The sequence below is a fragment of the Anomaloglossus baeobatrachus genome, chromosome 10 (genome assembly GCF_048569485.1).
Source record: "Anomaloglossus baeobatrachus isolate aAnoBae1 chromosome 10, aAnoBae1.hap1, whole genome shotgun sequence".
NCBI classification, from domain to species: domain Eukaryota; kingdom Metazoa; phylum Chordata; class Amphibia; order Anura; family Aromobatidae; genus Anomaloglossus; species Anomaloglossus baeobatrachus.
Window position 1 is genome coordinate 203,464,611 of NC_134362.1, and position 15,602 is coordinate 203,480,212.

Genomic DNA, 15,602 nt, shown 5'->3' on the forward strand with positions numbered 1-15,602 from the left:
CAATATTCCTCCAATATCCAGAGGCAAGACGCTGGGCTCTAAAGTTACGCCTGAAACAAGGGGTTAAATGAAAATAACTACTTTCCCATGTACAGGTCTACAGTAAAAAGTACAGTCACGTCATCACCTGCAATCGTGTGTGTATGTATGTATGTGTGTATGTATGTGTGTGTGTGTATGTATATATATATATAGTTACTTTTGCAGGACGTATTAGTGTGTAAATACAATACTCACATATTTAAACTTTTTGGTGACAGCTAAGCATATATATGTGTAGGTATACACACACACACACACACTTTATATATATATATATACACATACATACATATATATACACATACATACATATATGTGTGTGTGTGTGTGCGCATATATATATATATATATATATACACACACACACATTATATTATATATATATATACACACACATACACACATACATATACACACGCACACACATTATATATATGTATATATATATACACACACACACACACATCTATCTATCCCTCTATCTATCTATCCATCCATCTATCTATCCCTCTATCTATGTATCCCTCTATCTATCTATCCCTCTATCCATCCATCTATCTATCCCTCTATCTATCTATCTATCCCTCTATCCATCCATCTATCTATCACTCTATCTATCACTCTATCTATCCCTCTATCTATCCATCCATCTATCTATCACTCTATCTATCTATCACTCTATCTATCCCTCTATCTATCTATCCCTCTATCTATCTATCTATCTATCCATCTATCTATTTATCTATCCCTCTATCTATCTATCCCTCTATCTATCTATCCCTCTATCTATCCATTTATCTATCCCTCTATCTATCTATCCCTCTATCTATCTATCCCTCTATCTATCCCTCTATCTATCTATCCCTCTATCTATCTATCTATCCATCTATCTATCACTCTATCTATCTATCTATCTATCTATCCCTCTATCTATCCATTTATCTATCCCTCTATCTATCTATCCCTCTATCTATCTATCCCTCTATCTATCCCTCTATCTATCTATCCCTCTATCTATCTATCTATCCATCTATCTATCACTCTATCTATCTATCTATCTATCTATCCCTCTATCTATCTATCCCTCTATCTATCTATTTATCTATCCCTCTATCTATCTATCCCTCTATCTATTTATCTATCCCTCTATCTATCTATTTATCTATCCCTCTATCTATCCCTCTATCTATTTATCTATCCATCTATCTATCTATTTATCTATCCCTCTATCTATCTATCTATCTATCTATCTATTTATCTATACCTCTATCTATCTATCTATCGATCCCTCTATCTATCTATCTATTTATCTATCCCTCTAGCCATCTATCTATCCCTCTATCTATCTCTCTATCTATCCCTCTATGTATCTATCCCTCTATCTATCTATTTATCTATCCCTCTATCTATCTATCTATCGATCCCTCTATCTATCTATCTATCTATCTATCTATCTATCTATCAAGATATATCAATGTATAAACAATCACAGCAGCGTTCAGTTTCCGGTTCCAGGCCATTGGTGCACCTGAAAGTTTGGCTTTGCTTTTTAGCTACATGTCCAGTTCTGTATACGTGAGTATATAGATAAATCTCTGTAGATGTATATATGCTTTTTGCATGGATGTGCTCTTTACGTCCACCGCCAGCACTGATCTAACAGAACGATACAATAGAATATATAAAGCAAACACACTACGAGGAGACAGATCAAAGGAGGATCCCATCCTGACAGATCCTGCGAGGCCCAGGCTAAATGTGAGACAGTTGGTGCAATCTGCAGCCCAGTCAGTAATACAGAGAAGTCTACACAATGCCACAGATGTGGAAGGTCACCGCCTGTAACCACATGGATCCTGTAACAAGCTCACGGTGCGGAACCTGGCAGGAAGTTGACATGACACCGCTGACGTCACGGTGCCTGGTGTTACCATGGCAAGTGATTTATTGATGTTTATTGGCAGTGAATAGATCAAAGACGAGGCGGATGACAGGCGATCAATCAGTCGTCACATGAAGGATGGCAGGAGTCCATAAAATGAGATCCTTTCCCACTACTCCACATGTCCTAACTGAACATTATTGCAAAATAATGTTTGGCTCTGTTCCCCCCTCCTACCTTTTCCACCCCTCCTTCACCTCACCCCCTGTAGCCTCAGACAGACATTGCTAAATCCTAATAGGATTTGGCATATGCAACAAGGGCTCAACAAACATCACCAGGAAATAAATATATGGCGTGGTACGCGATGGGCGGACCACCCCGCCGGCCGGGTCAGAACCGGACCTGAACGGAAATGTAATTCATCTCTCCAGCTCAGTTTAAAAAGAACAACAAAAACACAAAAGCGACAACAGTCAGAGAAGACGGCATTCAGGACTGTAAATCTTACTGTCTGCACTGAGAACAATGTCGCAGCTCTCCTGGAACCTCGGGTGAACTTTCCCTGCCCCCTTGTTACCCCACTAACCTTAAATCCGTCCCATTCCAAGCGCCTCCTCTAAACAAACATGCCCTGACCCCCCCAGGAAACAATATCCTTTCCAGAGAATGATTCACAAAAATGTATCAAATGAGTGATAAAAAGTGAAAGGGGAAAACACTGAACCTCTGTACAATCCCCAGGAGGGGTGGGTGGGTACACAGTAACCCCTTGTTCCCTCAACTTTCTCAGTCCGAGCCTATACTACTGGACAACCCCCTCCACCCCCAGGACACCCCGATAGTGGCCAAATAAATGAATAAAATAGAAGCAGACAATATGGGAGTCAGTCATTACATGCAGGAGCAGTGATGGCGGTGAAAAGTGGGTTAATGGTGGGGGGTAATTATAAACAATGTCCATACAATGAAGGACTTGGATCGGTACCTGCAGCTCTCCTGGGCGCTTGCTGCTTTCTCCTCGGCATGCTGCTGGTCAGGGCGCCTGCCTGGGCTCTGCTGGCTCTCGGGAGGAGGCAGGAAGAGTTCTTGGGGCCCCACAAATCCTCCTGTGATGGGATCCACTTCTGGAAGGTTGCATGCACCGACACCACAGCCCCGGCTGCCTGTACAGTGCAAGTTTGTAAGAAAACGACAGAGAAAATAGATATAAAAATAGAGTCTGTGCAGGGATGGTGGCCCCCAGGCTGCAGCTGAGCGAGGGTAGGGGGCACATTCAGGGCATTGGGGGGCACTGGAGGCTTCCAGCCTGATCCTCGCTCCGTGGCTCCGGTCTCTGCAACAGGCACAGGCTGATAGAGGGAGAGCTGAGCGCGTCACTCAAACTAGTGTGAGAGGGGAAAGCTCCTCTCTGAGAGACATCAGCACCCACAGGGGCTGTCACTTTAACTCCTTCCTGGGGGGAGCAGCGCTGCTGTCACATACACTGTGCGCTGTGACTGGCATTTAACCATGTGCATGCTGCAGCCAGGAGCAGAAGCACAGGGAGTGTGCAGCTCGGGGGAGGCTGTCACTTAACTCTTCCTGACTCTGCTGTCCCTACACACAATGGCTCTCCACAATGCACATGGACGGTGCCTGCTCGGTGACAAGCGGGATTACAGAATGGTACGTATTTACGTGCACGTCCCGCCATTGACACTGCATTCATAGGCACCCAAAAGCATGCAGATACAGAGCTTTCCACCTACAGACAAATGTATATAGGGAGGAATTCACATTGATTGCCAATTAATGCAGATACAGAGATTTAGGTACTTTTTTGGGGTGGTAAGGGATGTGTATTATTTTTTTTGGGGGGGGTGTTGCTACTTTATCTGTGTCCATTTACACATACACATGGTCTGCCATTTAAAGTGCATGCTCTTAGGACAAGACCGGATCCAGATGCCTAGTATACAGAGTACTCCACATACACACAGAACACCGCATGCACCATGAGGCATGCACATTTACTACAAGGAGCATGCAGCGGTGTGTGCCTGTCACTTTAATAATCACCAAGACGACCGGATCTACAGCCTGACGATTAAAGTGCATGCTCCCCTGACAAGAGTGCCTCACATGCACCGTGTAGCTGTCACATTAACTGTTTATGTCCCGCACGGTAAGGGGCAGATCCCTGCACGGACAGATGAACCGGTGGCTGTCACCTTAACTCTTATCTGTGCTGCTACAAAGAGGCAGTGTCTGACAAAGTATATACACACACATCCGGCTCTGTCTCATTAACTCCTTCCGAGCCAGATACTGAGAGAAAACACTTATTTAACTACAAACCCTGCTGACATGAATGTCCAGACACTTTCTAAGTGCGAATCTGCCCCCTTTAATGCTCTGCCAATCTTGTCATGGGAAAAGGTAGAGCAACAACATCAGTATCCTACAGGGGTCACTTATTAACAAGTTCTGGGGGGGAAAGAAAAATGCTCATTCCCACCTGGACCATGGCAAGGACTATGCTCATGCCCACCTGGACTATGGCAAGGACTATGCTCATGCCCACCTGGACCATGGCAAGGACTATGCTCATGCCCACCTGGACTATGGCAAGGACTATGCTCATGCCCACCTGGACTATGGCAAGGACTATGCTCATGCCCACCTGGACTATGGCAAGGACTATGCTCATGCCCACCTGGACCATGGCAAGGACTATGCTCATGCCCACCTGGACTATGGCAAGGACTATGCTCATGCCCACCTGGACTATGGCAAGGACTATGCTCATGCCCACCTGGACCATGGCAGGGACTATGCTCATGCCCACCTGGACTATGGCAAGGACTATGCTCATGCCCACCTGGACTATGGCAAGGACTATGCTCATGCCCACCTGGACCATGGCAAGGACTATGCTCATGCCCACCTGGACTATGGCAAGGACTATGCTCATGCCCACCTGGACCATGGCAAGGACTATGCTCATGCCCACCTGGACTATGGCAAGGACTATGCTCATGCCCACCTGGACTATGGCAAGAACTATGCTCATGCCCACCTGGACCATGGCAAGGACTATGCTCATGCCCACCTGGACTATGGCAAGGACTATGCTCATGCCCACCTGGACCATGGCAGGGACTATGCTCATGCCCACCTGGACTATGGCAAGGACTATGCTCATGCCCACCTGGACCATAGCAGGGACTATGCTCATGCCCACCTGGACTATGGCAAGGACTATGCTGATGCCCACCTGGACTATGGCAAGGACTATGCTCATGCCCACCTGGACCATGGCAAGGACTATGCTCATGCCCACCTGGACCATGGCAAGGACTATGCTCATGCCCACCTGGACCATGGCAGGGACTATGCTCATGCCCACCTGGACTATGGCAAGGACTATGCTCATGCCCACCTGGACCATGGCAAGGACTATGCTCATGCCCACCTGGACCATGGCAAGGACTATGCTCATGCCCAACTGAATCATGGCAAGGACTATGCTCATGCCCACCTGGACCATGGCAGGGACTATGCTCATGCCCACCTGGACCATGGCAAGGACTATGCTCATGCCCACCTGGACCATGGCAAGGACTATGCTCATGCCCCCCAGGACCATGGCAGGGACTATGCTCATGCACACCTGGACCATGGCAGGGACTATGCTCATGCCCACCTGGACCATGGCAGGGACTATGCTCATGCCCACCTGGACCATGGCAGGGACTATGCTCATGCCCACCTGGACCATGGCAGTGACTATATTCATGCATGCCGGTAACGTTCCCCTTTATAAAGCTGCTCATTCACTTCTATGTCACAGCTCTCACCACCCTCCCCAGTACTCTGCCTGGCTCCCTGCACTGGAAAGTCACAACATCCTATGAGAGTTGCAGCCGTTTCCCATAACAGACACGCCTTACCTTCTTTCCTATTTTTTTTTTTTTACATGGAGTTAAGTTCAGGCCACTTCCAGAACACAGCATGTTGCTAGAGGCCTTATCCCTAAACTATGTGCGATTGCCAAGACTCCAGACCACATGCAGACTCCTCGCCCCCCTGCTATGACTACATCACACTGACCCCTGAATACCCTCACTCTTGTGGCTGTGCACATTCCAGCAGGCAGAAAGCATGCAGCAGCTATCAAAGGCGGAAAATAAAGAGCTAGCAGGACACTTTGTCTGGAGGGACTAGAAAACTTTACTTTTCATTGTGGAATTAAAAAAAATAATATATATAATAATGTGGGGGAAAATGATTGTACTTACAAAAAAAATGTGCTATTGTTCTCGGGCGATGCTTCTCCACGTACACAGATCAACGCATGATTGACAGCCAGCACCTTCCTGTTTCCCAGTGCAATCCCAAAATGGCTCAGTGAGAGGGATCTGGAGTTTCAAGGGCAGCCCTACAAGTTTCTTTCGGGTGCGCATCAAGATTGATCGGTGAGAAACAAATCTATATTCTCTGTTCTTTATGTGTCTTTTCTAGAGTATGTGTACTTGTGATCACAGAAAAGCCTCGTCCAGCATCTGGATCATCAGATCACTTTTTTTTTTCTTTTTTTTTTTTTCTTCTTCTTCCTGAACTGGATCTTGTAACGCCCTTTTGTTTTCTGGGAAACTTTGATGTCCAGGATCAGATGAGCTGTGGATTACAGGAATCCAGGTTCAGGAGAAGGGAACCCCAGGCAGAAGTGCAGACGATCGATGCGCAGGGAGCTCGATTACGCATTCCTGGCTGGAATCCTGTTAACATCAGAGAGGGATGGACTCTTTCCTAGCACTGTCTCGATGCTTTTCTGAGCTTGGATTGCAAGCGATTGCCAAACACCTTCTTGGCTGCCAATTGCAATTTTTTTTTTTTCCCCCTTTGTGTGGCTAATAGATATTTTATGACAGCAACAGCAAATCACAGGCTTCACTCCAAGTCCCCAGCGCCTTGTGCACTCTCTCCAGATCTCCAGCAGATACCAGTAGCTCTGTGCCCTTTACTTTCAGTTTACAGGGAAGCGACGAGGAAAGAAAAAAAAAAAAAAAAAAGAGAGCGAGAGAGGATGAGCTTACAAGATCAAAAAATCTCCTACTGCCCCCATCCTTCAGGACCTGGGATATTTCCAAATGCCTCCTCTCTCTGCAGATGTTTCTTCTTCACATGCTGCATTCACAGGCAGAACAAGACGACTGCTTTCCCCACCAACTCGCAGAGAAGCTGCTCTTCTCAAGACTTTGAAGTTCTTTATTTTTTTTTTTTTTTTAAAGATGTTCTCTTGATCTTCTTTACCGATGTCCCAAAATTATTACAGCTTTTTTTTTTTTCTTCCTGAAATTCTTCGGAAAATGGGGGATTTAAAAGCAAAAAAAAAAAACAAAAACCAAAACAAACAAAAAAAAACACCAAATAGCAGTCAGACAAGAGGATGGTGAGTTGGTAAGAGGATGCTGCTGAATGCCAGAGGACTGGGGTGCTGGTGTTGAGGGGTGATCAGAGGAGCCAGGGTGTGATCTGCAGAGAGGTAAATGCTTTCCACATCCAGTGTGTTGTCTGTCAGGATTAGGTGATTTTCAAGGAATCGGGATTTTTGCAGCCTAACCTCCTTCTTGCCTCCCTCCCTCTCGCTCGCTCTGTTCTATCTGCTGGTTTGGCATTGCATAGTCTTAGATCCGCCCTAACATCTGTCCGTCTAACCATTGGCTCATCCATCAGTGTCACACTGCTGCACTCTGAAAGCACAACACATCACACACACAGGCTGCCATTCAATGTGGGACCCTGCACCGCCACACAGCTCAGCCAGGGGGGCTCTCCGCCTGCACACTGCTGCCGCCTGCACACTGCTGCTGCCTGCACGCTGCCAAATAACCTGGATTTACTCCCCTATTAACTTCCTATTACCCCATACACACAGGCTACCTCTAACCCCACACTCCCAACCCCCCATAATCCATACAAACACAATCGCTACATTTAATCCCTCTAATTATTGCATTTTATTTTCCTATTCTCTGCACCTAATAAAACACAATGCACGCACAGCCTTAGCAAATGTATATTCATTATTAGAAATAATCACTTTGTTACAAGATGTCGCCATTTAATTACCATTTTGTATCAGTTTTGGGTATAAAGTAAAGCAGATGGAGCGATGGATGTCGTCCTAACTGTGTAATAGTGAGGAGATGATGGTGATGATACATTGTGCGGCCAGCTCCTTTCTTTATATCTGAACATTGTAACTTTTCTCTAAAGTGTCACAACTTCAGATGAGCCGCTCCTTTGCCTCGTATAACCTTCTGCTCGTATTTGTATACCTGGCTTATTAATCATTACCTGTAATTTCTTTTCCTTTTCTATCTTTTATCACTTACACGTCAGTAAATATTCACCTGCTACTAATTTATATTCGTTTTCTATCTTTTATCACTTACACGTCAGTAAATATTCACCTGCTACCTGTAATTTCTATTCCCTTTCTATCTTTTATCAAGTACACGTCAGTAAATATCCACCTGCTACTAATTTATATTCGTTTTCTATCTTTTATCACTAACACGTCAGTAAATATCCACCTGCTACCTGTAATTTCTATTCCTTTTCTTTGGATTATCACTTACACGTCAGTAAATATCCACCTTTTACCTGTAATTTCTATTCCTTTTCTACCGTTTATCACGTACATGTCAGTAAATATCCACCATCCAGTAAGCCTGTCTGCTTATACACCATACTGACAATAGACAGAGTTAATAAAAGGCATTTTATGATGATGGTGATAATAATAAGGAACATGTGCATGGTGTAGAGGGGAGTGGGCAGTATTGATTAGATTAATAATGGTCCATTTTTTGGGGGGATGCTCTCTTATTGCAGGGGTGGGGAGGTCAGCACCTGCATTAGACGCACAGGACCCTTTTTTCTTGTTGCAGACCGTTACATTACCCTAAGTATTGTAAAGAAAAATCAATAAGCCTCCACTTCTGCTTTAATCTGCTGTCTAATCTACAAGAACGTGGACACCCCCTGATTTACAGGGATCTTACAAGCCACCTGCATGCCCTCCTTCAAGCTTTAAAGCCTAATGTGTCAAGAGGTGGGTGGTAAAAGCCATTGAACAGAATTATTTTCTATACAGTTTCCTTGTCTTTTTTTTTTTTAATTTTACTAGGTAAATTATTTTTATTTTCTGTGTTTTTTTGTGCTCCTGTTTCCAATATTATATCTTGCGAGTACTATCCCAATTCTCTATTCAGCTGGAGATTGCGAACATATTAAGTTGCATGTATAAAACTTGTACCAATTTAGATCAAAGTGATGAAACTTTTATTTTTTTTTTATTGTATATTTTTATGTAGTTTAGTAACACATTACATTGTCCATGGAAAATAATTGATTATTTCATCCCAAAGTTACAGAAAATACCGAATAGTCCATTGCTACAATTTGGTGACGTAATGAACCGAGAGCAATTCCAAAATTATTCGCTATTTTACCCTTGTTTTGGAAAGAATTTAATTAAAAGTTATCCTGATAGTTTTAAAATAATGTAGCAATTAACAATTTCCGAGCAAAAGGGACTAAATATAAAATAGCGAACAGGAAATTTGCACTTCTGCAGAGAGTGGCTCCCCTAATAATTAGGAGGATGACGTGGAGCAGGACGGGGGCAGCGAGGAAATAATTGTACAGAGGGAGAGGTAGGAACTCTGGGGCTTTATAGTTGCAGGACCTGCTGCTTTATCTGTACCACTTTGCTATATATTAAAGGTAATTTTCTACTCTTTTGTTAAGTTTTCTTTTCTTGCAGACACTAGATAGAAATGTTGCAGGAGTTTTCTGTGTAATTGGAATTATCAATAATATAAATATCCATCTTTTCGGGTCTTTTAACACCTCGTCACCTCCTGAATCAAGAGCGGAGCTGGAATAATGGTCAGGATATTTTGCGTCATTACTAGAGCATAGTTCTGTACTATCAGGACAAGCAGCCTATTTCTACCTTGTTTGCGTTTTGCTCATCCCAAGGAGAATGTGTATAGATATGCGAGAAGAGCAACTTCTTCCCCAATCTCTTCTTTTACCTGATCCCCTATAATTCAGATGAAATCTAATACTTAATAACCCTCCATATAAGCGCAATGATAACCTCCCCAAACTAGAAGAGATCTGCAGCCCAAAATCTAATCAATGCACAATACCGAAGGAGCAGAAGTTCCTATTAATCTGTGTGAGCAAAGTTTCCATTACCATTAGAAAAAAAATTATATAGAAATGAAGATGTGATGTGAATCTTCACTGCGGTGCCTGCGTCAGGTTTTACATCTGATCATATATCAATCCATATATCATTTACCTTCCTCGACGTGTTCACTGGTGTTAGAAATCAGACACATTACCAGGAAGGCTTTCCTAAATCAGTTATATGAAAACTGCTAATACTATCAATAGCCTGAAAAATCACAAGATCTGTCATAGGGACGAATCACAGGGATGATTGTCATCTAAGGGTTAAAATGATGTTATTGAAAAAAAGTCTTAACAACTGAGTAAAAATTTCAATTGGATTCTATGTGGATTTATTTAGTCTATATGGGCAGAGAACTGATAGATCACAAATTATTAATATGATAGATAATGAAAGGATAGATAGAGATAGACAGATGGATAGATGATAGATAGATAGACAGATAGATAGATAGATAGATAGATGGATAGATAGAGGGATAGATAGATAGATAGAGGGATAGATAGATAGATAGATAGAGGGATAGATAGATAGATAGATAGAGGGATGGATAGATAGATAGATAGATAGATAGATAGATAGATAGATAGAGGGATGGATAGATAGAGGGATAGATAGATAGATAGATAGAGAGGGATAGATAGATAGATAGAGGGATAGATAGATAGATAGATAGAGGAATAGATAGAGGGATAGATAGATAGAGGGATGGATAGATAGATAGAGGGATGGATAGATAGATAGAGGGATAGATAGATAGATAGATAGATAGATAGATAGAGGGATGGATAGATAGATAGAGGGATAGATAGATAGATAGATAGAGGGATAGATAGATAGATATATAGAGGGATAGATAGAGGGATAGATAGAGGGATAGATAGAGGGATGGATAGATAGATAGATAGATGGATAGATAGAGGGATAGATGGATAGATAGAGGGATAGATAGATAGATAGATAGAGGGATAGATAGATAGATAGATAGATAGAGGGATAGATAGATAGATATATAGAGGGATAGATAGATAGATAGAGGGATAGATAGATAGATAGATACAAGGATAGATAGATAGAGGGATAGATATATAGATAGATAGAAAGTATAGTAGATAGAGGGATAGATAAATACTAATTGATAGATACGGAGAGAGATTACAGTAGATAGTAGCAAAAAGATAAGAGATATGAAAAATTTTGATATATAGATATGATAGGAGACAGAAAGATAGTCATACATACAGAAGATATGTATATATATATGTGTGTGTGTGTATATATGTATATATATATATATATATATATATATATATATATGTATGTAAAGAGATAAGATATGAAAGCAGTATAAAAAGATGTATCAGATAGAGGGATAGATCTATGGAGGTATAGAGAATAGATAGATAGTAGATATAGAATAGATGTGGAGAGGTAGAGGGTTATCTAGATGGAAGGATAGATAGATGTATAGATAGAGGGATGGATAGATATATAGTAAGAGGTGGTAGATTTAGACACAATGTTTGAAAATCAAAATAATGCCACCCTCGGCAGGATATTATTTGAAGCACTGGACTTATTCGCACATTTTATCTGATACCTATAGGTAATATTGATGGCTTCTTTAGTGCTGTACAGAGTATTTTCCCCTATTCTCTGTTGCTAGCATATACTGCGGCGCTGTACACGGCCATCCCCTCTATTAGTCCCATTGCAGGTGATCCGTGTGTGAGAGAGAACAGTGAATGTGTATATTGAAGAGGTTGTATTTTAGGATTGTGCGAGTCTGACCCGTGCAGAAAACATCATCCGGTCATTAGTGGCCTCCTTATTGAGCCTCTTGTAATTGCAATTTGACTATAGACAGACGCAGCCTATATCAGGGTTGTGCAAACTTCCCTCCCCATGAGTTATAGAGACACCGACACTTACGAGGGGGACGAGCTATAATACAGAAGGTGTTATACAAAAACTGCACAGCCTGTCATTAATGCAGAAAATATTTCTGATAAAAGATCATGATACAACCCGGGCGCCCGCAGCGTGATTAATGACTGTGGAGAAATGTTCCCGACTACTAGAAATAATTAACAATACATGATGGACAGATGTCGCACTCACAATAATATGAAGCATTTGCAAAACCTCTTTTAACATGTGAATAATATAGAAATACACATGAAAAATCTCCCTGACCCGTCCATGAGGCCACGGTCCGGCTTCTGTATCCCAAAGCAAACCACAAATAAAGAGGCCATCAATCAGCATGTTAATGAGCAGATTAATTAGCAGCAGTTTTGTCTCCACCTCCTGTGAAAGTTGTGGGCTCTGGAGGAGGAGTGATGATGGCGGAGGCTGTATACACATTATCATGTGTCTTATGGAATGTGAAGCAGCTTTATGGCCGGAGTCAGATCTGGCTTTTTGTATGTTTATGGTCATTTACTATTAACTTTTTTTTATTTTATTTTGAGGATTAAGGTCACATAAAGCTTACAAAGAAATGACAAGATGTCAGGTAGAGAAATATTCTGTATATACTATAATCCATGACTTTCTCTGTCAATCAGAGACTTGAGCAGGTCCAATCCAAACAATGAACACGAAGCAGATTTTCTGTAGAAATGTCTGCGAGTGAATAGGATGTGGCCGCATTTCTGCAAACTCCATACAAATGCATGGGGCATCTGCAGAAGTTTCTGGAAGGCGTGCTCCAGGCGGTCATCACTTAATGCAGCCTATGGAGCGGAGCATTCGTACTCTTGGTGATCATAGGTAAGGCCACACTCCCATGATCAGGGTTTGTGGAGTTGTTGATGCTGCAGCATTTCTGCCCCTTAGTTTGTGGTTTGGTTTTTTTTAACATGCACTTCATGTTTTGAATCTTCCTGGTAATGACAACATTAGGTGCGCATTACATGCATTTGTTTATTGTGCGTTTATTACCTGCGGATTTTCCGCAGCTAATGCGAGTCTATGGGGAAATTCCGCACAGAAAGCTCCAGAGAAATTGCCATGCTGCGGATTGGAAACGCTTCCCGCAGGTGAGATTACGCAGTGTGTAATAGAAGCACAGGAGACCGGGGATTTCTATCAATCCCACCCACTTTGTTACTGTAAAACGCTGCAAAATCACGCAGGGTCAAAAAAAGCGACTAAAACTCATGATACTCAAGAAATAATAATTCTGCATAATTCCCTTCTGGGGGGTGAGAAGCAGCTTTTTGTAGTCAGTAGTTCTCATTATTAGTGACTAGTACAGTCCTAGGCCCAGAATTTTCCACGTGGGCAATGCAAAAGCACAGCCGGGGGACTGAGATAATTGGGAACAGTATCTGGTCTTTCGGTCTGTGCTCAGATCTGTGTACAATGAGATATATGGGAGCAATCAGTGAATCTGTCCATGTGTGGAGAAAGCTGAGGAATCCAAAAAGTCACATAAAATCGGATCTACGATAACCCGACACATTTCAGACCACAGGTCCTATCTCGTGGCTATAGTATAAGGCCAAAAGTAAGAGACACTGGGCAAGGAGACGGCCGGTATCTGGGCCCGGTCCCCATCCTCACTTCAGTAAGGTATGCTCAGCCATTAGTAAGGTTTTGTACAATATTTCACGGTGATATATTCTCTTCTCACAACAAACACATAATATTGTGATTTATTTTGGAGTCTGATTAAAACTTTGTGATATACGATTCACAACATGTTTACACTGGAAAGTGGCGGAACTGTCGCTGCTACATTTATGTGTGCACCTTACAACTGCTCCCACTTTTAATTACCCCCGTGTCTGTGTACACTTATATGTATACGTTAATGTATGTGATTGCAACAAGGATCCTTACTCCTTATAGAAAAAAAAAGGAGCGGAACAGTTTGCTCCTAAGTGTCTCCCTCCGGCCTCTTAAATTCATATTATACAAAGGGTTTAAGTCCTGGCTAAGTCTCCCTCGAATGTAAATTGTTTTGCTAAGTAAAAATTTGCACAGCAGCAAAGTTTGTTTAGTTAATTCGCTCTGGATTTTTTCCCTCCTCTTCGTTTTGTAACAATCCAGATGCAGTCTGTAAATTCTCCAATTTCGACATATTGTGGACCCGGAGCTGTGTGAATGGGAGGCAGCGTCAGACCTGGCTGCTAGTAAAGTTTACAATCTAATCATCGCAGGTAAAAAGAGTCAGGGGCATGAGACTACGTCTGAGTGTCGCTGCCAATAGCTCTTGTAGAACTACAAGTGCCAGCTGCCGGAATATATCATGTTGTCCACACAAGCAGGAAGGCCATAGGCTGCTGGACCCCGCTGTGATGCATATTGGGGTCATTTTAACCATTTAGCTGCCATGATATTATATTTTCTTAGCGATTTCACTAGTACATTTTTTGGTCAATCAAACTCTATTAATGCAAAATCTGTAAAAATGCACCGGATAACTTGTATGTTCTGAGTCACAGGTAGTTATAGGGACAATATTAGCGATGGACCAAAATCAGAAGAGGCGTTGTCATCTTGAGAAGTGCAGACAGAATAATTGCAACTTCAAATGTAGCAACAAGATATTGGTGTTTTTATGTAAAAAAAACCCCTATATATATATATATATATATATACACACACACACATATATATATATACACACACACATACACACATACGTATGTATATATATATATATATATATATACATATGGTATATATATCTATCTGGCTACACATGATATACATATGGTATACATATACACGGTGCATATATGTATTTTATATATACACACACATATATCTATATGAAATCTATTTTTTTCCAACATCTGTGACATAAAAACACCAATATTTCCCAACATGTAAATATATATATACGCATATTTTATTTATATATATATATATATGTATGTATATATAAAAAATATATATTATAATTCACACACACACACACACACATATATATATAGATATATGTATATGTATATATATATATATATATATATATATATATATATATATATATATATGAATATATTATTTACACATGAATATATTATATATATGCATACATACACACGCACTGTGCACATGTATCTGCATCTGAATGTCCATTACTAAGGGCTTCCCTAATAATAATAATATTAATAATAATAATAATAATAATAATAAAAAAAAAACTAACCCTAACTTCCAAGGTCAGTCAAGGTCAAAAGTCCTTTAAGATTCATTTCATTATGATTGGAAGAAAAGGTGAAATGCTACAAAAATAATTCGACACTATTGAACACTTTAAGCAGTTGTTCAGGATACGATCTCTGACTTTTAATATTAATTTCCATTACAGTGTCTTATTGGAAACAGATAGGCGTACCAATATAATTAATTCACTAGGGACAGTTAAGAGTTAATGACTGTCATAAGCTACTGCTCCCTAAATGT

At 41.4% G+C, this 15,602-nt stretch overlaps 1 protein-coding gene and 1 long non-coding RNA gene across 3 annotated transcripts in view; one reads left to right on the forward strand and one right to left on the reverse strand.

Moving 5' to 3' along the window:
* The window catches only part of TSHZ3 (teashirt zinc finger homeobox 3), a 103,243-nt gene extending 95,661 nt beyond the window's left edge, over positions 1-7,582 (reverse strand). Inside the window, exons 1-2 of one of the 2 annotated variants that reach the window (XM_075326161.1) lie at positions 6,208-7,582; positions 2,913-3,090 (exon numbers count right to left, since the gene is read on the reverse strand). In XM_075326161.1, coding sequence (XP_075182276.1) covers positions 2,913-2,952 — 40 coding nt within the window. In that variant the 5' untranslated portion in view covers positions 2,953-3,090; positions 6,208-7,582. Of the gene's footprint in view, positions 1-2,912; positions 3,389-6,207 lie in introns of those variants that run through there. The other variant, XM_075326162.1, reaches the window with a different exon arrangement.
* Positions 5,971-6,946, forward strand: LOC142254836 (uncharacterized). The gene is made up of 2 exons (XR_012727319.1): positions 5,971-6,384; positions 6,576-6,946. It is a non-coding gene; the product is annotated as an uncharacterized LOC142254836 (long non-coding RNA).
* Positions 7,583-15,602: the final 8,020 nt, after the last annotated feature.